We start from the raw sequence: 21803 nt of genomic DNA on the forward strand, positions 1-21803 counted from the left end.
AAAGTAACTAAAAATGGGTGGAAATCATGGCTGTTAAGCATCTATTATATGGAAAATGATTAGATAAGGACTCCCTCCTTCTGATGAGAAATAATGTATACTACTAGCGTTGCTTGATAGGGATTTCTATAATTTATTTCCCCCCTGTAACAGCTGATGAACCTGATACAATGGAGGGTTCAGTCACAGAACGAGAACAGTGGGAGTGGGGTGGGAGATGAGGGCATTCAGAATATTCTAGCATTACTCTTTGCTTGGTCCTAGTGACTTCAGTAAGAGCTAGCTCTGCTCCTGTCTTCTTTGGAGTTCATTTAGAAATTGGCTCCCACGCCCTCACCTGCAGGTATTTCTTGGGGTGACACTAACTCCCAGCATTGTTCTCCTCCCTGCTAGACTAAGCCCCCCCACCAAGATTCCATGGTCCAAGGCCAGCCCCTGCCCTTTGTGGTACAGTAATGTGTGTAAAGGCTCTGCTAATCAAACACCTTTCCTAGGACACCCCCACCCCCCAGCACGTGTGCCCTTGATCCTTTAGTTGTGGGTGTCACAGGCCAAGAGCCCCTCTACAGGGTAGTTTTCCACTGGATGGACACACAGAGGAGGGTTGGGCCACCCCTGAGGTCCACAGAGGATTGGGAAAGCAGAAGCCATCCGTCATGCTGGGGGAGGGGAAAGGGAAGCCAGAGGACCAAGTGGTCCTATCTTCTCCCTGGAAATACCTCAGCTGGATGGAATTTGTCTATATTTAGCAGGAGGCAGATATAAGCAGGGTTGGGGAGGGGGTGGTCCTCATAAATACTGGGAACCCAGGATACTGTTCAGTTCCTCTTGGGTTGGCCTTACCTGCTCAGTGCCTGCTGCGACTGGTCTGAAGATGCCGGAGCCAGGGAAGAAAGCAGGTAGCTCCCTGTATGGGGTTGGGTCTGGATCTGGGGCAGTGGTCTACACAGCTTGTGGGCAGGTCTAGACCCCGGTGGACGATGAAACCTGTGGGTCCTAGGAAGAGAGACAGGACAGTCTCCTTTGGTCTCTGTCTAATTCTCTGCTTCTTTTTCCATCCCTTGGATGAGGCCGAGGAAAAACTCAGTGTCAGGCCCACTGAGAGGTGACTTCGCCAGGTTAGGAAGAACCCGGGGTCAACACCCCACTCTATCTTGACCTGTATTTTCTTCTTTGCTTCAAGGAACTCAAATTTAGGCTACAGTGGAGTGGGCTCACTGAGTCCCCTGAGCACCTTCTGGTCTCTGTTTCTAAATGTACAGTAGTAGGTAGGGGCAGCTCTGGGTGTCTGCCATATGAGCCTGAAGTGGGGGACTCACAACATGCCTGACTCCAGACGTGGGGGACACTGCCTCTCTTCTCTGGAAAAGAACAGGCAAAGGACAGAGACATTGTAGTCAACGGCTAGGACCAGGCCCTCATGCCCTTGCGGAAGGTCACGGGTCTCAGGGATCCAGCCCCCAGGCCCCTGCTACACCCAGGCCAGTGTTATCTCAGTCTGAAGCTCTCAGAGGACAAATTTAGCTCTATTCCAAGTAGGCAGCATTCTGGGGCCCCTGCCAAGGGCCCCACCGTGTGAGAGGGGGCTGGGCCCACCAGCCGTGATCCTGGGCAGGAGGGAGAGGATCTGAGAGAATAGAGCCTGAGCTCTTTCATCTGTGATCGTCTGTCAGTTAACACTTGAGACATAGAGATGGCTACACCTACCCTGTAGAACTGGTGGAGTCATTTTGGAGAAGGGCGTTAGGGAACCCCAGCCCCTGCTACCTCCACCTGCCTCTTCAGCGTCAGCCTTCAACAAGAAGCCACGGTCGGCGGAGGTGCCCTCAGGCAGTGCTGCAGTGTTTGAGGCTGAGACGGAGCGGTCAGGCGTGAAGGTGCGGTGGCAGCGGGACGGCAGGGACATCGGTGCCAGTGACAAGTATGGCTTGGCAGCAGAGGGCAAGCGGCACACTCTGACAGTGAGAGATGTGGGCCCCGACGACCAGGGCTCCTATGCGCTCATTGCAGGCTCCTCAAAGGTCAAGTTTGACCTCAAGGTCACAGAGGCAGGTAAGAGCTTGCTGCCCTCTCCCTGAGGCCCAACTTGAACTTCAGCCGTAGCCTTGCACAGGGCCTGGACTCTGGTTGCTCGCCTTTGCCCGGGCAATGCTGTAAGTCAGAAACGCCTCTCTTCTACACCAAGATCTCTCTAGGCATTAGCTGTGGCTGCAGCCCTTCCAAGTTGTGGAGGTGGGAAAAACGTGAGCAGAGCTAGAAAGAGTCCTCTCCCGTGGGGGACCCAGAGTTGGGTCACACCCAGATGAGGACTTAGCTAGCTATGTGTGTTGGCAGGGAATCCTAAGAGCTTGGTGGTGGTGGTGGCGGTGGTTGGAGGTGCTGGGTCAAGGCCAGAGCCTGGGAAGGGACAGCAGATGGATCTCAGAGCTGTTCAGAGCAGAAATCTGGACATGGGACAGGTGGACTGTGGGGGTGAGATGAAAAGCTGGCTGCCTCCTCTCCTTGGAGTGAGCCCAGTAGCTGAAGGAGACTGGACACTACTGGACAAGTGAGATGTGTCTTAGGTGAGACACAGGTCCGATGTCTGAGAGAGAGTGTGTGTGTAAACGGCGTGTGTGTGTGGGGGGGGCTTTGATTAGAAACTGTGCTGTGACCCCATCGCAGCTCCTCCAGAGAAGCCAGAGGCTGCAGCTATTCCCACCCCTTTGGAGGCCCCAGGAGTCCCCAAAGATGTCCCTGTTCCAGCCACCGAGTTGGAAGAAAATGTCCCAAGTACTGAAGGTGAAAGGGGGCTGGGTAATGAAGCCAGGCTGGTGGGAGGGGGGTGTCCCAGGACAGGTCTAAACAGCCTTCTTTCAGGGTCCGTTTCAGTAACTCCAGACGGTTCAGCCCCAGGGAGTCAGGGAGCTCCTGATGACCCTATTGGCCTCTTTTTGATGAGGCCACAGGATGGCGAGGTGACTGTGGGTGAGTAGGGGGGCTTCTGTGCTCAGGGATGGTATGGGAAGGAAGCACCAGAGCACCCCAAGTTCAGCCTCTCACGTCTTTCTCGCAGGTGGCAGCATCGTCTTTTCTGCCCGTGTGGCTGGGGCCAGCCTCCTGAAACCACCCGTAGTCAAGTGGTTCAAGGGCAAGTGGGTGGACCTGAGCAGCAAGGTGGGCCAGCACCTGCAGCTGCACGACAGCTACGACAGAGCCAGCAAGGTGGGACACCTGGCCAGGGCCATGAAGAGCTCTGGAGGTCAGGGCATGGGGAGGCTAGAAGACTGGGAAGCAGGGCTGAGCCAGATGTTCAGCCAAGCCAGCTGTGCCCTGCACAAAAACAGCTCTGAAGTGTAGACATCTGCTTGGCATTTTATCCTGGTCCTGAGCCAGAGGGAGCCAGTCCATGGGTCTTGAGATGTGGAGATGTCCCTTCTGTCTAGTGTTAGCCCTGAGAAGCCAGGTGGCTGGCTTTGCCACGCCCACTCTCTTTAGGAATGCAGGGCCTCCCCTGCCCCAGACTTCCTTCATCCCTTGCCCACAGGTCTACCTGTTTGAGCTACACATCACAGATGCCCAGGCCACTTCTGCTGGGGGCTACCGCTGTGAGGTGTCCACCAAGGACAAATTCGACAGCTGCAACTTCAACCTCACTGTCCATGGTGAGAGGGAGGCCCTGGGGTTTTATCTGGTATTCATGGGTCCTGATCCCTTGGGCGTGTCTCTGTCCCCCCACCCAACACTGAGGAAGGTAATTTATCTGTGGCCTGATACGAGGGCTGAACCCCCAAGGTGTGCAAGAAAGACATGCTTTCAGGGTCATGGGAGACTCAGGAGCAAGTCAAAGGTGGGACTCTGTTACAGCTGTTTGTGTCCCTGCCTGACACAGTTTGAACTGGGAGGAAGCAGGAGGCAGCCCACTGTAGAGACTGGGGTGCTCAACTGCCCCGCCTCTCTGGCTACCAACCCTGGGAAAAGTCTAGAAGAAGGAGTCCTGTGCTCCCCTCCCTGAGTTCCCCCCGCCCCTCCCCCATCACTTCATTCTCTTTGTACACAGAGGCTGTTGGTTCTGGAGACCTGGACCTCAGATCAGCTTTCCGCCGCACGTGAGTAGTTCTCTTTCCTCAGGAATTGGGGGAGGCCGGTGTGAGAGGCTGAGGCCCCCTGACATTTTAGATGGGGGCACATGGGGGTCTGAGCAGAAGTCTGTGAAAGGCAAGGGCAAGCTCCTGTGTCACTGGAGATGCTGTCTAACTCCCACAGGAGCCTGGCTGGAGCAGGTCGGCGAACCAGGTACCATCTCCTGTCTTCCGTCTGTCCCATGCACAGACTCCAGGTGTATCCGAGATGGGTGGGAGCCTCATCTGGCTGCATCCCTTCCTCCTACTCCACTCATCCCCTAAGCCCCTTCTGGCTCTTTAGTGAAGCCGCATGGGATCTCTTTCCATAGTGACAGCCATGAAGATGCTGGGACTCTGGACTTTAGTTCCCTGCTGAAGAAGAGGTGAGTCCTTGGGTTATACTGTCCAGGGTGGGGAGTAAGACATGGCATCGAGGTGTGCCAGCTGTGTGGCCCTGAACAAGATGAGGTACCTCTCTGAGCTGGTTTCCTTGTCAAGTGGGATGACCCCTGTGGAAAAGAGTTATGCCCTGATAGCCATCCTTTATTTTTTTTTTGGTTTTTTGAGACAGGGTTTCTCTGTGTAGCCTTGGCCATCCTGGACTCACTTTGTAGACCAGGCTGGCCTCGAACTCACAGCGATCCGCCTGCTTCTGCCTCCCGAGTGCTGGGATTAAAGGCGTGCGCCACCACACCCGGCTTGATAGCCATCCTTAATGGGACCCTCAAAACCCCGTATCGAATCTATAGTAGAACATATCTATAGACTCCGAGGACCCCAAGAAGTAAGAAGAGGGTCCCCAAAGCTGTAGCCGTGAGGAACTAGCCCAGCCTCCTGACTTCGTTTCTTTTTCTGTCTGTCCTTTCTTTCCCTCTCTCCCCATCCATCCTTCATGGCCACTGCTGCTGCTCCTGCCCAGAGAGTAAGGAACGGGCTTGGGAGGCTCTGGGGCAAGAGAATGTTAGCTCTGGGTGTGTACACTCTTTCTGCTGGGATTTGGTGGAACTCATACACACCAGGGTGACATCCTTGAGGCTTGCGGTGGTCCTGATACTCTGTCTGGTATCAAGGAGAGTGAAAGGCCTACCCTGAAAAGTAGGGGCACAGTATGGGGAAGCATGAGGAAGCAACAGCTTTAGAAAAGGTCTCAGTATTGGCAGGAAGGTATCTAGACTTCTAACGTGCGCCTGTCCTTTTTTTCCTCATCTGGAGCAGCAGTTTCCGGAGGTGAGTGCCCAACAGCCTCAGAGCTCTCAGGTCCTCCACGCCTTCAGCCCAGAGCCCTGCCAGTTCAAGACTGGGAGGGGGAGGAGGGGAGGAAGGGAAGGGAAGTGGGCAGAGGCAGGCCCTCATCCTGTGGCCAGGAACCCTCAGGAAGGGACGAGGAGGGGCTGCCTTGAACTTCCCAGTGGGCTGTGGGACACAGGGACTCAAAGCTGGAGGCACCTGCGGAAGAGGACGTGTGGGAGATCCTGAGACAGGCGCCACCATCAGAGTACGAGCGCATTGCCTTCCAGCATGGAGTCACGGACCTGCGAGGCATGCTGAAGAGACTCAAGGGCATGAAGCACGATGAAAAGAAGAGCACAGGTTAGCCCTTCCCCCCACACGGGAAGAAGAACACAGGTTAGCCCTTCTCCCACATGGGAAAGGAGAAGACGCGAGCTAGTTCCCAACAGAGGACAATTGCTGGGCCAGAGAGCTCCACACAAAAGCCTGTAGGATATGGGCTGAGGGAGCCTTTCGGGGCCAGACAAGGAGTAGAGGTAGGAAAAAGAACAAATTAGCCGTTAAGCAAGACACTGCATGTTTTACGTAATTACCTAATTTAATTATTCCCAACCTCACCACCATACAGGGAGCATTATCCGTTCACTTTGACAGATGAGGAAACTGAGGCACAGAGACCTAAGGAACTAGTTCGAACCCCACAACTGTCTCCAGGCCCTGCCTGAGTATCTGTGGCTCACACAGTCCTCCAGCAGCGGAGCTGGCTTTACCAACATGGCCGCAAGGGGAGGCATTGTTGAGAGGTGGGCCTGGACTCTAGAGTCCTCCATACCACAGATTGGTGGGGTTCGTGGCCTTAGATCACTCCCCATGTCTCCCTAAGTCCTGTTCTATCTCTATCACACGACGCCCAGACAATGGTCTTGAAAGCTGGGCAGTGGCCGCACTAAGGGAAGGGAAACTGGTAGAGATGCTAAAATGAAGGGGGCATGCGCGACACTCCTAGCTCTCGCGACAAGCTTCCATCTTGCTGGATGCCTCTCACCCTGCCCAAGAGCTGAGCAGTTAGAAAGAACTCCAAGGAAGACAAAGCGGGGACAGACAGACAGATGGACAGACATTGAACAGAGATGAGAAGATAGGATCATTACAGAAACCCTGAGGGTGTGGCAGGGCTACGCAGCAGAGCGAGGAAGATGTAGGCACCTGCCATGCCTGCTGTGCCTGTGCCCTGGGGGAAGAGTGTGAGCGTTGGGGGTATCCGGGCTGAGACGTTGGGGTTCAGCCTTTCAGAAGAAGCTGGAGCCTGCCTACCAGGTAAACAAGGGCCACAAGATCCGGCTTACTGTGGAACTGGCTGACCCGGACGCCGAGGTCAAGTGGCTTAAGAACGGACAGGAGATCCAGATGAGTGGCAGGTGTGGTGGAGGTGGGCGGAGTCCTGAGCCCTGGGGTCAGGGGAGAGTGGCATTGCCCTGTCTCTTTCTGAGATCTCTCTGGCTCCTGGCCCCATTGGTATCATCCTCTATTTCCTCCCCACCCCCAGAATCTAGTTCCAGGTCATTTGATCTAACCCGTCTCTCTCTCTCTCTCTCTCTCTCTCTCTCTCTCTCTCTCTCTCTCTCTCTCACTGCAATGGCACCTTCCGTTTCATAGCAAGTAAGTCAGCTTGAAGCTTGAAGCAGGCGTGGGGTTTGTGAAGATCCCCGAGCTCAGGAGGGGCACCCATGACCCCCCCTGATATGCCTCTGTGCCCTGCCCAGGTACATCTTTGAGTCCATTGGTCCCAAGCGCACCCTGACCATCAGCCAGTGCTCACTGGCTGACGATGCAGCCTACCAGTGTGTGGTGGGGGGCGAGAAATGCAGCACGGAGCTCTTTGTCAAAGGTGGGTCCAGGGAACAGGGGACCCTGGGAGGAAAAGAGGCCACAGGGAGCCATCCTTTCTATTGTCCCTCCCCCGACAGAGCCCCCAGTGCTGATCACACGGCCCCTGGAAGACCAAGTGGTGATGGTGGGACAGCGGGTGGAGTTTGAGTGTGAGGTCTCAGAAGAAGGGGCCCAAGTCAAATGGTGAGTGCAGGGGTGTCGGGGTGCGAGGCAGGGCTGGAGAATGGAGACATGTGCCTGGAGGAGACATTGTATTTTTTCTGACCAGGCTGAAAGATGGGGTGGAGCTGACTCGTGAGGAGACCTTCAAGTACCGCTTCAAGAAGGATGGGCAGAAACACCACCTCATCATCAACGAGGCGACCCTGGAGGATGCAGGGCACTACGCAGTACGCACAAGCGGGGACCAGGCAGTTGCAGAGCTCATCATGCAAGGTGAGGGTCCCTAGCTCAAGCCTGGCTCGCCGCATGGAAGGAAGAGGCTCTGGGCTAGTCTTTGATGCCTTGAGCCTCGTCTGCCTACCTATCTTTAAAATGGATGCGCTGAAGTGATAACTGCAGAAAGTGTTGGGTCACATGGGCCTGGTCAGTGTCACCCCTGAGCCTGAGTTTCCTTGTATAACTATAATATATTTTTTTATTAATTTATTCTTGTTACATCTCAATGTTTATCCCATCCCTTGTATCCTCCCATTCCTCCCCCCCCCCCATTTTCCCATTATTCCCCTCCCCTATGACTGTTCCTGAGGGGGATTACGTCCCCCTATATATTCTCATAGGGTATCAAGTCTCTTCTTGGCTACTTGCTGTCCTTCCTCTGAGTGCCACAAGGTCTCCCCCTCCAGGGGACATGGTCAAATGTGAGGCACCAGAGTACGTGAGAAAGTCGTATCACACTCTCCACTCAACTGTGGAGAATATTCTGACCATTGGCTAGATCTGGGAAGGGGTTTAAAGTTTACCTCCTGTATTAAGACATACATGCAACACAAACACTGCCCGTGAGCCCACGCATCCCCACAAAGGCCCACACTCCGCGCACATTCCTCCTGAGCTCAGAGGTTCTCTGTCCATCCCCCAGAGAAGAAGCTGGAGGTGTACCAGAGCATCGCGGACCTGGCGGTGGGCGCCAAGGACCAGGCTGTGTTTAAGTGTGAGGTTTCAGATGAGAACGTTCGTGGCGTGTGGCTGAAGAACGGGAAGGAATTGGTGCCTGACAGCCGCATAAAGGTGTCCCATATAGGGCGGTGAGTGAAAAAGTGGCAGGCTAAGGAGAGAGGCCAGATGACTCGTGACAGAAAGAGAGAAAAGGAGTCAGAGAGACAAAAATTACAGAGGCCAGACATGGGAGGGAGTCACAGGGAGAGTCACCTAAGATAGAGGACAGAGGTACAGAGGAAGAGTGTGGGAGACACGCAGGGTCAGGTGCCCTGCCAGGCTCTCAACTGTGACCAGACTTGGCAGGAGGCCACTGAGGAGGCGGGCGTTGGCTGGTCCCGGAGCCGCTGGGGGCCGTGCTGGGCTCCAGGTCACACGGATTATCAGCGTTTGCCTGTCTCCCAGCCCTGTTCCTCCCCTCCACCATGGGGATGCCCCTGTGCAGACTCCCAGGCTGCTGACCTCAGAAAACATGTGAGGGAGCTGAAAAACACGAAGTTAGGGAAAGAACCCACAGTTTAAAATATCAGAACACCAAGGAGCTAGGGCGAGGCACAGCGCCCTGAAGTTGGGGGTGTTTGGAGAGGCCAGGATTGTGTGACCCAGTAGGGGTCCTTTGACTTTCCACTGCCCTTCAGGGTCCACAAACTGACCATTGATGATGTCACACCCGCCGACGAGGCTGACTACAGCTTTGTGCCTGAAGGGTTTGCCTGCAACCTGTCTGCCAAGCTCCACTTCATGGGTGAGCTAGCACAGTGTGTGTGTGTTGTGTGTGTATTGTGTGTGTGTTGTGTGTGGGGTGTGTGTGTGTGAGTGTGTGAGTGTGTGTGTGTGTGTGTGTGTGTTGGGGATATGGCCAGGATGCCCTGTGGCTGGGCATTTCCTTTCCCTTAGTATTCCTTGCTTTTCATCTCTTTCAGAGGTCAAGATTGACTTTGTGCCCAGGCAGGGTGAGTCTTGGGACCATTTGTACCACCTCAGCTTTGTCTCTTTCCCCACACCCCATGCCATCCCTAACTCCCTCTCACTCTGGACGTAGGGATGACAAAGATCTGGGAATAAGACCTAAGAGCCATGTCTTAGTTAGGGTTTCTATTGCTGTGACAAAACACCATGACAAAAGAGCAAGCTGAAACAAAAGGAGCTCATTTGGCCTATATGCCTACATTGTAGTCCACCACGGAAGGAAGCCGGGACAGACACTCAAACAGGACAGGAACCTGGCAGCCGGAGCTGATACAGAGGCCGTGGAAGGGTGCTGCTTACTGGCTAGCTCCTTGTGACTTTTTTGTTCAGTGCCCCCTGCCACCTCTGAGATGGAGTTTCTCTGTGTTGCTTTGGCTGTCCTGGAACTCTTTTGTAGACCAGGCTGGCCTCGAACTCACAGATCCACCTGCCTCTGCCTCCTTGAGTGCTGGGATTAAAGGCGTGTGCCACCACATCCGGCTCAACCTGCTTTCTTGTAGAATCTAGGACCACCGGCCCAGGGGTGGCACCACCCGCAGGGGTCAGGACCTCCCTCATCAATCACTAAGAAAACACTCTACTGGCTGGCCCACAGCCTGATCTTGTGGAAGGGAGGCATTTTCTCCATAGAGGACTCCTCCTCTCAGATGACTAGAGTTTCTGGCAAGTTGACATAAATCTATCCAGCGCAACCCAACCCAACCTCCCATGACTGAAGGCTCATTTATAATCTCTCTGGCCTCAAATTCTTTGTGTGTGGATGTTCATGTCTGTGCAGGTGAATTAATGTGTACGCACATATATGTGTGGGTGTTTATGGAGTCCAGAGTCATCATTGGTTGTTACTCCTCAGGCACCTTCTACTATGGGTTCACCCATTGAATGAGGTTAGGTGACCATTAAGCGAGCCCCAAGTATCCACCTGTGTCCACCTGTGTTCTCCTGTGTCCACCTGTGTTCTCCTGTGTCCACCTGTGTTCTCCTGTGTCCACCTTTCCAGGGCTGGGACTATATGTGTACATCTGGATTTTCTTTTTCTTTTCTTTTTTTTTGGGGGGGGGTGGTTTTCGAGACAGGATTTCTCTGTGTAGCCTTGGCTGTCCTGGACTCACTTTGTAGACCAGGCTGGCCTCGAACTCACAGCGATCCACCTGCCTCTGCCTCCCGAGTGCTGGGATTAAAGGCGTGCGCCACCACGCCCGGCTTTTTCTTTTTTTGGTTTTTCGAGACAGAGTTTCTCTGTGTAGCCTTGGCTGTCCTGACTGGCTTCATAGACCAGGCTGGCCTTGAATTCAGAGATCCATCTGCCTCTGCCTCCCAAGTGCTGGGATTAAAAGTGTGTACCACCATGTTGGCTACATCTGGCTTTTCTCTGTGGGTTCTGGGCCTCAAACTCAAGTCTAATTTTTCTAACTGAGTCATGTCTTCTGGCTCTCATTTATTCAGGTCTAAAGTGAAAGGTGACAGTGTGTTTTTCATGAGGATGATGTCACCAGTGTGAGGTGTTCTCAGCCATCTCTTTTCTTTTGATATGCCTTTCTTTCTTTCTTTTCTTTCTCTCTCTCTTTCTCTCTCTCCTTCTTTCCTTTTCCTGAGACAGGGTTTCTCTGTATAACATCTCTGGCTGTCCCGGAACTTACTCAATAGACCAGGCTGCTCTTGAACTAGGAGATCCGCCTGCCTCTGCCTCCCAAGTGCTGGGATTAAAGGCGTGTGCCACCACCACAGCACCCTTTTTTCTTCAACATTAAGATTTAATCAGACATTTCAGAATCTTAACTTTAGGAGACTGGCTCAGGCTAGGGCTTTTTCCAGCTTAGTGCTGACCAAAGTAGGGTCAGCGACATCCTCGACCCATGTAAGGAAGTCTTCATGGTGAACAGTGTTGGAAGCACTGAACACTGATCGCCTGTTGCCTCAGAAGGTGGGTTAGTGTTTTAAAGGCCCCCAAAAATCGTGTGGTAAAGACTTCCTTGGACCTGTTTAACATAGGCTTTTGTGACTTGTGTGCCCCCTTTTCTCCCCTTGGTAGGCTCTGTGGTATTCCCCCAGGCATAGTGGGTGAGATGTGAAACTTGGTAACCAGAATGTTACAAACTCCCCGAAGATGTTTCTGACTATGCTGGAAGGTTCTAAATCTTGTTTGGGCTGGCAGTCATACAGGTGTATATGTGTACTCAGACCCTCAAGACTGGGCCAGTGAAAAAGCTTCGAGAGGAACAGGCTCTTGTCCCACACGCCTGGGACCTGAGTTCAATAGGAGAGCACCAACTCCACAAAGCTGTCTTCCGACCATGCGCACACTACAGCGTGCCCCGCCCATGTGCAGTGTGTCCATACACAATAATAAGACTTCCAGGCCCAATGGCACACGTTACCATCGTAAGGGTGGCTACCACACCGAGGTGCAGTTGGCTCTCCGTGCCTTCCCACAGACCCTGCAACAGTTCCCAGGAGGCTGAGGCAGGGAGCCTGGACTAAACTAGTAAGACTCTATTTTGTTTTGTTTTTTTAAGACAGAGTGTCCCTCTACGTAGCTCTGGCTGTCCTGGAGCTTTCTATGTAGACTAGGCTGTCCTAGCCCACTTGTCTCTGCCTCCCGAGTGCTGGGATTAAAGGCGTGCATCACCATGCCTGGCTGAGACCCTGTCTTAAAACAAAGCAAAAATCCTACAGGACTAACTATGCTGAAATTTGTACTTTTTATTGTACATAAATTATACCAAGATGAAATTGATTTGTTTTGTTTGTTTGTTTGTTTGTTGGAGACAGGGTCTCTGTATAGCCTTGGCTGTCCTGGACTCGCTTTGTAGACCAGGCTGGCCTCGAACTCACAGCGATCTGCCTGCCTCTGTCTCTCAAGTGCTGGGACTAAAGGCGTACACTACCACACCCAGCTATGAAATTGATAAAAAAAAAAAAAAAAAAAAAAAAAACAACAATCAGGGACATGAGCTCCTGGCATCCACCAAGCGACCTGTGCACCTCCTCTGCCTCCTTTTCTCTGAACTGTATTCCCCCATGCAGAACCTCCCAAGATCCACTTGGACTGCCCCGGGAGCACACCAGACACCATTGTGGTGGTTGCTGGGAACAAGTTACGCCTGGATGTCCCTATTTCTGGGGACCCTGCGCCCACTGTGGTCTGGCAGAAGATTATCACACAGGTACTGTGGTTCCCTCCTCAGTTTCCCTACCTATACAATGGGTGTGTGGGACAAGATGAGTGTTAAGCTCTGCTCTGTACCCTATCCTACCCTCGCAGGTATAAGTCCCACTCACTGGGAGCACAGATATCCTCCACGAGCCAGAAGGCAGAGCATGGTGGGAGGCGCATGGGAGATGGAAGGAAAGCTGGCTCAGCACCCTTACCCCTAATTCCGGGCCGTTCTCTTCCCAGGGGAAGAAAGCCCCAGCTGGGCCACCCCCGGATGCCCCAGAAGATGCAGGTGCCGATGAGGAGTGGGTGTTTGATAAGAAGGTAGGATTCAAGTTGGGCTGTGGCTGGGCCTCAGTCTTCTCTACATATGTGGTACCCACCCTAAAGCACGACCTGATGGGCTCTCACAGCATGCATCACCGGGAGGGAGCTGACAGACTCCTCACTTTGGTTTGGCTAGGAAGCCGTTGGAATTGGAATGGTTCCCAGATCCCTGACTCATTTTCCCCATTCTTCTTTTTTTTTAATATTTTATTTTATTTTTTATGCATTGGTGTTTTGCCTGCATATATGTCTGCATGAGGGTGTCAGATCTTGGAGTTATGGACAGTTGTGAGCTGCCATGTCGGTGCTGGGAATTGAACCTGGGTCCTTTGGAAGAGCAGCCAGTGCTCTTAACCACTGAGCCATCTCTCCAGCCCCCTTTCTTCTTTTTTTACTAATAATTTTCTTTATTCTTGAGAATTTAATACATACATACAATGAAATGTGAGCATACCCACCATTTTACCCCCCCACCCCCCACCCCCTCTTCATTCCCACCCCTACCCCCCCACCCCCTCCTCACTCCCACCCCTACCCTCCTACCCCCTCCTCACTCCCACCCCTGCCCCCCACCCCTCCTCACTCCCACCCCTGCCCCCCACCCCTTCCTTACTCCCATCCCTACCCCCACCCCCTCCTCACTCCCACCCCTACCCCCCCACCCCCTCCTCACTCCCCCCCCTACCCCCACCCCCTCCTCACTCCCACCCCTACCCCCACCCCCTCCTCACTCCCAACCCTACCCCCTACCCCCTCCTCACTCCCAACCCTACCCCCCTACTCCCTCCTCACTCCCACCCCTACCCCCCATCCCCTCCTCACTCCCACCCCTACCCCACTACCCCTGCTCCCAACCCCTTCTCCTTTTCTTTTTCTAGACAGAGTCTCACTATGCAGCCCTGGCTAACCTGCAACTCCTCGGGTAGATCAGGCTGGCCTCAGAACTCAGACATCCATTTGCCTCTACCGTTTCTGTAACCCACTAAGTTCAGTTAGTGCTGCCAATACATGCATGAGCATGGGACTGTCCATTGGAGCACGGGCATCCTACCAACGGACCCCTGCATCCCCCGCAGCTATGCCTGGCCAGCAGTGCCTCAGTTCAGGGTGGGGACCGGAGAGCACCTCCTTGGCTGCCTCAGGTCGTTGGCTGGCATTCTCAGGTGCAGGCAACAACCATAGGCGCAGGCAGTTTGTGGTTGCTATAGCTGTGGCACGGCCAGAGGACAGCACTTCAAGGCACTCCTCCCCATCCTCCCTAGCTCTTACGTCTCAGCCTTATCTGCCAAAATGTTCCCTGAGCTCTGGGAAGGGGGCAGAGGGATTGGTAGCTATGTGACTTAGGGCTGAACATTTGGTTTCTTTCTTTCTTTCTTTCTTTCTTTTTAATTTTATTTTCGAGACAAAGTTTCTCTGTGTAGCCGTGGCTGTCCTGGACTTGCTTTGTAGACCAGGCTGGCCTCTAACTCACAGCGATCCGCCTGCCCCTGCCTCCCTCCCAAGTGCTGGGATTAAAGGCATGCACCACCACACCTGGCTGCCTGTGTCATTCTTATGGTGCCACATTAAATTTTTTTTCCAGACAGGGTTTCTCTGTGTAGCCTTGGTCTGGACTCTCTTTGTAGACCAGGCTGGCCTCAAACTCACAGAGAACTGCTTGCATCTGCCTCCGGAGTGCTGGGATTAAAGGCTTGTGCCATCATGCCCGGCCCCACATTTAAGTTTTTAAAAACACTTACAGGGGTGCAGTTTCCACCCTGGCTGTGCCCCCACCATTTCCCACAGAGCCTGAACTGAACTTCCCTCTCAGCAAAAAGCTACTGTCTAGGCTCAGGTCTGACTTGGGCCTTGTGCCCAACTCTCTCCCTTTCAGCTGTTGTGTGAGACTGAGGGCCGGGTCCGTGTGGAGACCACCAAAGACCGTAGCGTCTTCACAGTTGAAGGGGCCGAGAAGGAAGATGAAGGTGTCTACACTGTCACAGTAAAGAACCCCGTGGGCGAGGACCAGGTCAACCTCACAGTCAAGGTCATCGGTGAGGCACCCTGAGCTCCAGGCCGGAGAGCACAGGACAACAGTAGGGAAGGCCCATCTACTCACTCACTCAGTTACTCAACAGTTATCACAGGGACACTCTAAAACGGGCAATGGTAATGACTGATACTTTTTTTTTTTTCCTGCCTGAGAGGAGCCTGATTGAAAGGGAGATGGACGTGTAGAAATGTCACTGTGTGTGACACTGATAGTTCTCTGAGAGAGATGAACATAGGACAACCACTGTGCTCTGGAGGGCTGGGTGGTGTCAGGCAGCTGTAGCTGATTGGAGCCGGGACATGAAGTGAAAATGAACAGTGGGGAGCCATACGTGGTAGGATGGTGGATGGTAGCATACATGGTCGGTGTCTAGAGTGCATTGGCTCTGGTGGGGGTGGGGGGGGGGGGGGTGGGAGCAGACTGTTTAGATCATTATTGGTTGGGGTGGTGAGGAGGAGAAGGGATGAGCAATGCTGTGTGACTCTGAGTTGGACAGAGCTGATGTGGTTCCTCTTTCCCTTCAAGATGTGCCAGATGCTCCTGCGGCCCCTAAGATCAGCAACGTGGGCGAGGACTCCTGCACTGTGCAGTGGGAACCGCCTGCCTACGATGGCGGGCAGCCTGTCCTGGGTGAGTGCACAGGGCACAGGGACCCCTGCCGAGGGCAGCTGTCACCCGAGAGCCTGGCACAGACCCGAGTCCTCATCTCCGCTCTCAGGGTACATCCTGGAGCGCAAGAAGAAGAAGAGCTACAGGTGGATGAGGCTCAACTTCGACCTGCTGAGGGAGCTAAGCCATGAGGCAAGGCGCATGATTGAGGGTGTGGCCTATGAGATGAGAGTCTACGCAGTCAATGCTGTGGGAATGTCCAGGCCCAGCCCTGCCTCTCAGCCTTTCATGCCTATTGGTAAACCTGCTCGGGGGCCCCCAGCACACCCTGGGCCAAGGGGGTGGATGGTAGCAGCCTCTTAGCTGATGTGGGGGGGGGCACAGGGGGTGTTGACTCTGCAATAGGCCTTTGCATGCAAGGTGCAGCGTTGTCGAGGAAAACCTGCCTTGCATTACAGATAAGGAAACTCAGGCTGGACAAGTTCAGTGGTCTCAGGATCACCTCACTCTGGTGAATGCTAGTGACATCCCTCCCCAGTTTGAGACAGGATTTCACTATGGAGCTGTGGCTGGCCTGGAACTCAGAGACCCACTTTGCTCCTGCCTTCTGAGTGCTGAGATTAAATACAGGTGCCACCCCCTCTGAGGCCACAAGTGGGCATTAGATCCCCTGGAATGGGAGTTAGTGGAGAGTGAGTCACCACGTGGGTGCTGGGAACTGACTCTGAGTATTCTGCAAGAGAAACAGTCTCCACGCCGGATGAGTCATAGCGCCATCCCCTCCCAGGCTTCCCTTTTTTACGGAACTAATTTCAGGTTTGTGCAACTCACCAAATCGTGCATTGCCAGGAAATTCCCTCATTTCAAGCTAGGTCTTGGCTTTCCCTTACACTTCTAGCGCCCCCTACACTGACTGTCGAGTCCTGTGCACCCTGTGTCCTCTTGGCTCCCAGCCTCTTTCTTGGTTTGTAAGTCAAGCCAAAGGCCAAGTGTTCCCGGAAGTGCTTGGGAGCCAACAGAAGGGAAATCCTTCCTATGAGATCAGACAGCTGAGGTCCTGATCATGAGTGGCAACTTCCCTGCCTAGTGCTCAGACCCTCTCTACCCTTCTCTGTCCAGGGCCCCCTGGTGAACCAAACCACCTGACTGTGGAGGATGTGTCAGACACCACTGTCTCACTCAAGTGGCGGCCTCCAGAACGTGTGGGTGCAGGTGGCCTGGATGGCTACAGTGTGGAGTACTGCCAGGAGGGCTGTGAGTACTCTGCCCCTGGGGCTAACCCTCAGAAGGGGGTGGCGAGGGGGGTGTGATTTTAACTCTCTATCAACTATGCCCACCCTCAGGCTCTGAGTGGGTGCCTGCTCAGCAGGGGCTGACAGAGCGCACTTCGCTGCTGGTGAAGGACCTACCCACTAGGGCACGGCTGCTGTTCCGAGTGCGGGCACACAATGTGGCAGGGCCTGGAGCCCCGGTCATCACCAAGGAGCCTGTGACAGTGCAGGAGATACTGCGTGAGTGTCCGTTTGCTCCAAGGCCTGCCACCAATCATCCTTTCCCAATCATGGAGACCCTGCCAGAGGCACGGGCTTTAGTGGGCAGGGTTGGGGTGGGGGTCAGGGGACAGGAAGGGCCAGGGCCTTCATCTGTGCCTTGGGTTCTCTTGGTTTTTCCACCAGCCTCTAGTTCTGGAACAGGGAGAATATAGGCCTTAGCGTCCATGATCTGGATCTCAGCCCCAACACACAGGTATTGTCCACAGAACTGAACAGTGAGGCTTTTCAGGGCCATTTAGTGCCATCAGAGACACATTGCCCATTCATCTGCTCTTGTTTGTTGCTGTTGTTGTTTGAGACAGGGTCTCTGTATGTAGTCCTGGAACTATGTAGACCAGGCTGGCTTCGAACTGACAGCCTGTTTCTGCCTCCCAAGTGCTGGGATTAAAGGCATGTGCCACTTGGGCCTGGCTCAGTCTTCGGTTCTTTACCTCAACAAAGGCAGAAGGATTGGTTCTCCAGGGTGGAAAGAAGCAACAAATTGAAATGGTACTGGACAGAGTGTCCAAAAGCCTAGAATCACAGCATTTACTTACATATTACAAGACGTGTGACTCCAAATAACGTCCTTACCCTCGTGAAGTGAGGCTGAACTTAGTGGCATATGCCTGTCATTTTGGCACTTAGAGGTGGAGGCAGGAGGATGAGAAGTCTGTGGCCAGTCTGGGCTATATAAGCTTCACCTCGAAAAACAAGGCCTGGAAAGACAGTTTAGCAGTTAAGAACACTTGTTATTCTTGCAGAGGACCAGGGTTCAGTTTCCAGCACCCATATGCGGGCCTCACAACCATCCATAACTCCAGTTCCAGGGGACTCATTGCTTTTTTTCTGCTTTTTTGTTGTTGTTTGTTTGTTTGAATTTTCTGAGACAGGGTTTCTCTGTGTAGCCTTGGCTGTCCTGGACTCGCTTTGTAGACCAGGCTGGTCTCGAACTCACAGCGATCCACCTGCCTCTGCCTCCTGAGTGCTGGGATTAAAGGTGTGCATCTTTGCTTTTTTCTGACCTCTGTAATCACTAGGCACACATAGTGCACATAGATACATGCAAGCTAAATGCTCATAGATGTAAATAAATATAAAAAAAACTACACACACCCCAAAACAAAATGACAGCAGTGTACCGAGGCTCAGTGTAGAGCATCTAGTGTGGAGCACACTGCAATTGCTGTGGGTTACAGGGTTCTGGCCCAGGGCAGCTTTCTTCTCAGCTACAGTGCTCTGGGCCCTGCCTCAAGAGAATGGCCCTGTGGGATCCTTAGGGCTGAGCTATATGTAAAAAGACCCTTGTGGCGCTACCCTCTTTCTACTCTCAGAGCGACCACGGTTCCAACTGCCCAGACACTTGCGCCAGACCATCCAGAAGAAAGTTGGGGAGCCTGTGAACCTCCTCATCCCCTTTCAGGTAGGGTGACCCCTTCCCTGTCCCAAAGGAGAAACCACAGTGGAAAGATCTCTTGGGGGCCATGGACCCTCAGTCCACATGTAGCTGGTATATGCCAGCTCAGGGTTGGCCTAGCCATCCTTCCCTAGGGCAAACCCCGGCCCCAAGTGACCTGGACCAAAGAGGGGCAGCCACTGGCCGGTGAGGAGGTGAGCATCCGCAACAGCCCCACGGACACCATCTTGTTCATCCGAGCTGCCTGCCGCACCCACTCAGGCACCTACCAGGTGACAGTTCGCATTGAGAGCATGGAGGACAAGGCAACACTGGTCCTGCAGATCGTGGGTATGTGGCACAGGTGCCTCCCTTTCAGGACACTGCTCTCCTGAGTTTGGGAAGCCAGCTCAGAGCTTCTGCAGAAGATGGCTAGAGGGAGGGGCACCCGTACACCGGCAGCCCCTGTTTCTGCTCATGTGGCTTCAGGCTGTGCAGTGATCCAATCAGACCTGTCTCCTGCAGACAAGCCAAGTCCTCCCCAGGATATCCGAGTCATTGAGACTTGGGGTTTCAATGTGGCTCTGGAGTGGAAGCCACCCCAAGATGATGGCAATTCAGAGATCTGGGGTTACACTGTACAGAAGGCTGACAAGAAGACCATGGTGAGCCAGGGGTCAAGCGCCTCCAGCAGCCCTCCCCTTACCACCGACCCCCAATCCGTTAATCTGGTTTTCTTCACGGTAGGGGTGGAGGGACAAGGGGTACCCAAGAAAGGCAGAGGCCCCTCAGGGAGCGCCCTCTCCCTTCACACCCTCCAGGAGTGGTTCACTGTTTTGGAGCATTACCGTCGCACTCACTGCGTGGTGTCGGAGCTCGTTATTGGCAATGGCTACTACTTCCGGGTCTTCAGCCATAACATGGTGGGTTCCAGTGATAAAGCCGCTGCCACCAAGGAGCCTGTCTTTATCCCAAGACCAGGTGCTGTGCACTCACTCCCACTGTGGGGAAGCAGGGGAAGGAAGGGGAGGGAGCCTAGCTCTGGGTGACCTGCTTGGTACCAAGACTTGTTACCAACAGGCATGACATATGAACCACCCAAGTACAAGGCCCTGGACTTCTCCGAGGCTCCAAGCTTCACCCAGCCCTTGACAAACCGCTCCATCATTGCAGGCTATAATGCCATCCTCTGCTGTGCTGTCCGGGGTAGTCCTAAGGTAGGGACTCAAAACCCTGGCTAGACTGACTGGTGTTCTAGACTCTATTTGGATAGTCTTCCCCCCAATTTGTTTTTTTTTTTTTTTAAGATTTATTTATTATTATGCATACAGTGCTCTGTCTGCATGTACACCTGCAGGCCAGAAGAGGGCATCAGATCACATTATAGATGGTTATGAGCCACCATGTGGTAGCTGGGAATTGAACTCATGACCTCTGGAGGAGCAGTCAGTGTGCTCTTAACCTCTGAGCCATCTCTCCAGCCCCCTCCCCCAATTTGTATATCTCCAGTCTTCCACCTGAACAGGGCCTAAGCCCTCATTGTAGGCTCTGTGTTCACTCTCAACTTTGGGCTGAGTCTGGTGCTCCAGTGAGAACTTCTAGAATCATCTTCTGAATTCCCACCACGCCTCCTCAAGACATTTTCTTTCTCCTCCTCCTTTTCCTTGATGTGCAGCCTAAGATTTCCTGGTTCAAGAATGGCCTGGACCTGGGACAAGATGCCCGCTTCCGCATGTTCAGCAAGCAGGGAGTACTGACCCTGGAGATCAGAAAGCCCTGCCCCTTTGATGGAGGCGTCTATGTCTGCAAGGCCACCAACTTGCAGGGAGAGGCACAGTGCGAGTGCCGCCTGGAGGTGCGAGGTGAGGAGCCTTCTGGGCCAGGGCTTGGGGGAAAGCAGGGCAGTAGCAGGGACCCTGGGTGTGTCTCAGGCAGTGCCTCTGGCTGCTGGAGCACTGGCCTGGCATGCTCAGTGGATCTTGGTTTCTGGAAGATTAGGAAGACACAACTTGTGGTCTTCCCTCTTACAGTTCCTCAGTGACCAGGATGGCTCCCCAAAAATGGCTAGGTATGTATTCCAGACCACTTGAGACCAAGGGCCTAGGGTGGCCATCAGGAAATGGGGGTACGAGGGGCCTCAGTTCAGTCATAAGGCAGCCTGTGTTCTAGGTACAAATGGATGCCAGCCCATCCCAGAAACCCAGAAGGGATCTGGAGGAGCAGCCCTTTCTGCTACTGAATGTGTGTGTGCGTGTACACGTGTGCACCCTGGACTGGAAGGACTGGCCAGCAGTTATACCAGGCAGGTCTGGTAGGCTCTGCAGAAACTGACATCATAGCTCTTAATGAGTGCTGTTGATCTTGGGGGCATAACGTGTGTGGGCCTCAGAAATGGTGACTGAGGACAAGCCCCTTTGGCTGGCTCATTGTGTAAGGACAATAAATGATCAGTGCAGTCACAGAGGCTGATGTCTCCTGTCCAGTGTGTTCATCTCCACAGGAAGGCATCTGCCTGATCTTAGCAGGCACACCATCTTCCAAATAGGAAAATGCAATTTTCTGAATTTGTGAGACAATTAGTACTAGAGAGGATGGCAGTTGCCCTGAAAGTGTGGAAGGAAAAGCCACAGGAGCCATAGGTACAGATATGAGCTTCAGCTCCATAACCCAGGCAACGGCAGCTGGGTGCTGAACAGTGGGTGGGGTAATAGGGTCCTGTCCTTCACTGGTTGCATTAAGACCTCATTGAGCTGGATGGTGGGGGCACACACCTTTAGTCTCAGGACACGGGAGGCACAGGCAGGCAAATCTTTGTGAGTTTGAGGCCAGCCTGGTCTACAAAGTGAGACCAGGATAGCTAGGGCTACACAGAGAAATTCTGTCTCAAAAAATGGGGGGGGGGGGAAGGCTTCATGAGTCCACAGCTTACGACCACATGTCTCACATGGGACAGGGTGACTCCATCCAGCGCAGACAGGGGAAATCACAACCTTCTCTGTCTTCCTCCACAGAGACCACATTTCCTTACAAATCTTGTGGTCAGCAGGTCTCAGAAGTGTCGTAGCGGTGGTGGGTATTGTGTCCAGAGTAACAGGGTTTCCCATGGCATAGCCATCCCATGAAGGTTGGACCTGGGCTGGCTTCTACTTTACATTCTACTCAAGATAAGATACACACTTGGCCCGGGCGGTGGTGGCGCACGCCTTTAATCCCAGCACTCAGGAGCCAGAAGCAGGCTGATCCCTGTGAGTTCAAGCCCAGCCTGGTTTACAGAGTGAGTCCAGGACAGCCAAGGCTACACAGAGAAACCCTGTCTTGAATAACCAAAAAAAAAAAAAGATGCACAGGTGGTCAAGAGCACAGAGCCCTGGCCCACAGGCAGGACCTGTGGGAGGCCCTG

At 53.5% G+C, this 21803-nt stretch overlaps 1 protein-coding gene across 1 annotated transcript; it reads left to right on the top strand.

The window, feature by feature from the left end:
• Positions 1-787: 787 nt before the first annotated feature.
• On the top strand, positions 788-20444 carry Mybpc3 (myosin binding protein C3). The gene is made up of 32 exons (XM_051144868.1): positions 788-899; positions 1786-2052; positions 2665-2781; positions 2860-2967; positions 3056-3204; positions 3527-3644; positions 4040-4088; positions 4246-4275; positions 4433-4486; positions 5316-5330; positions 5530-5693; positions 6619-6751; positions 6990-6992; positions 7097-7221; positions 7301-7406; positions 7492-7658; positions 8305-8470; positions 9020-9126; positions 9305-9334; positions 12378-12517; positions 12751-12831; positions 14708-14867; positions 15392-15496; positions 15585-15773; positions 16595-16729; positions 16819-16986; positions 18342-18430; positions 18559-18754; positions 18929-19068; positions 19225-19384; positions 19484-19620; positions 20079-20444. The coding sequence occupies exons 1-32, from the start codon at positions 875-877 to the stop codon at positions 20442-20444; spliced, it is 3999 nt and encodes a 1332-aa protein (XP_051000825.1). The 5' UTR covers positions 788-874.
• The last annotated feature ends 1359 nt before the right edge of the window (positions 20445-21803 follow it).

The sequence above is a fragment of the Acomys russatus genome, chromosome 4, assembly GCF_903995435.1.
Source record: "Acomys russatus chromosome 4, mAcoRus1.1, whole genome shotgun sequence".
NCBI classification, from domain to species: domain Eukaryota; kingdom Metazoa; phylum Chordata; class Mammalia; order Rodentia; family Muridae; genus Acomys; species Acomys russatus.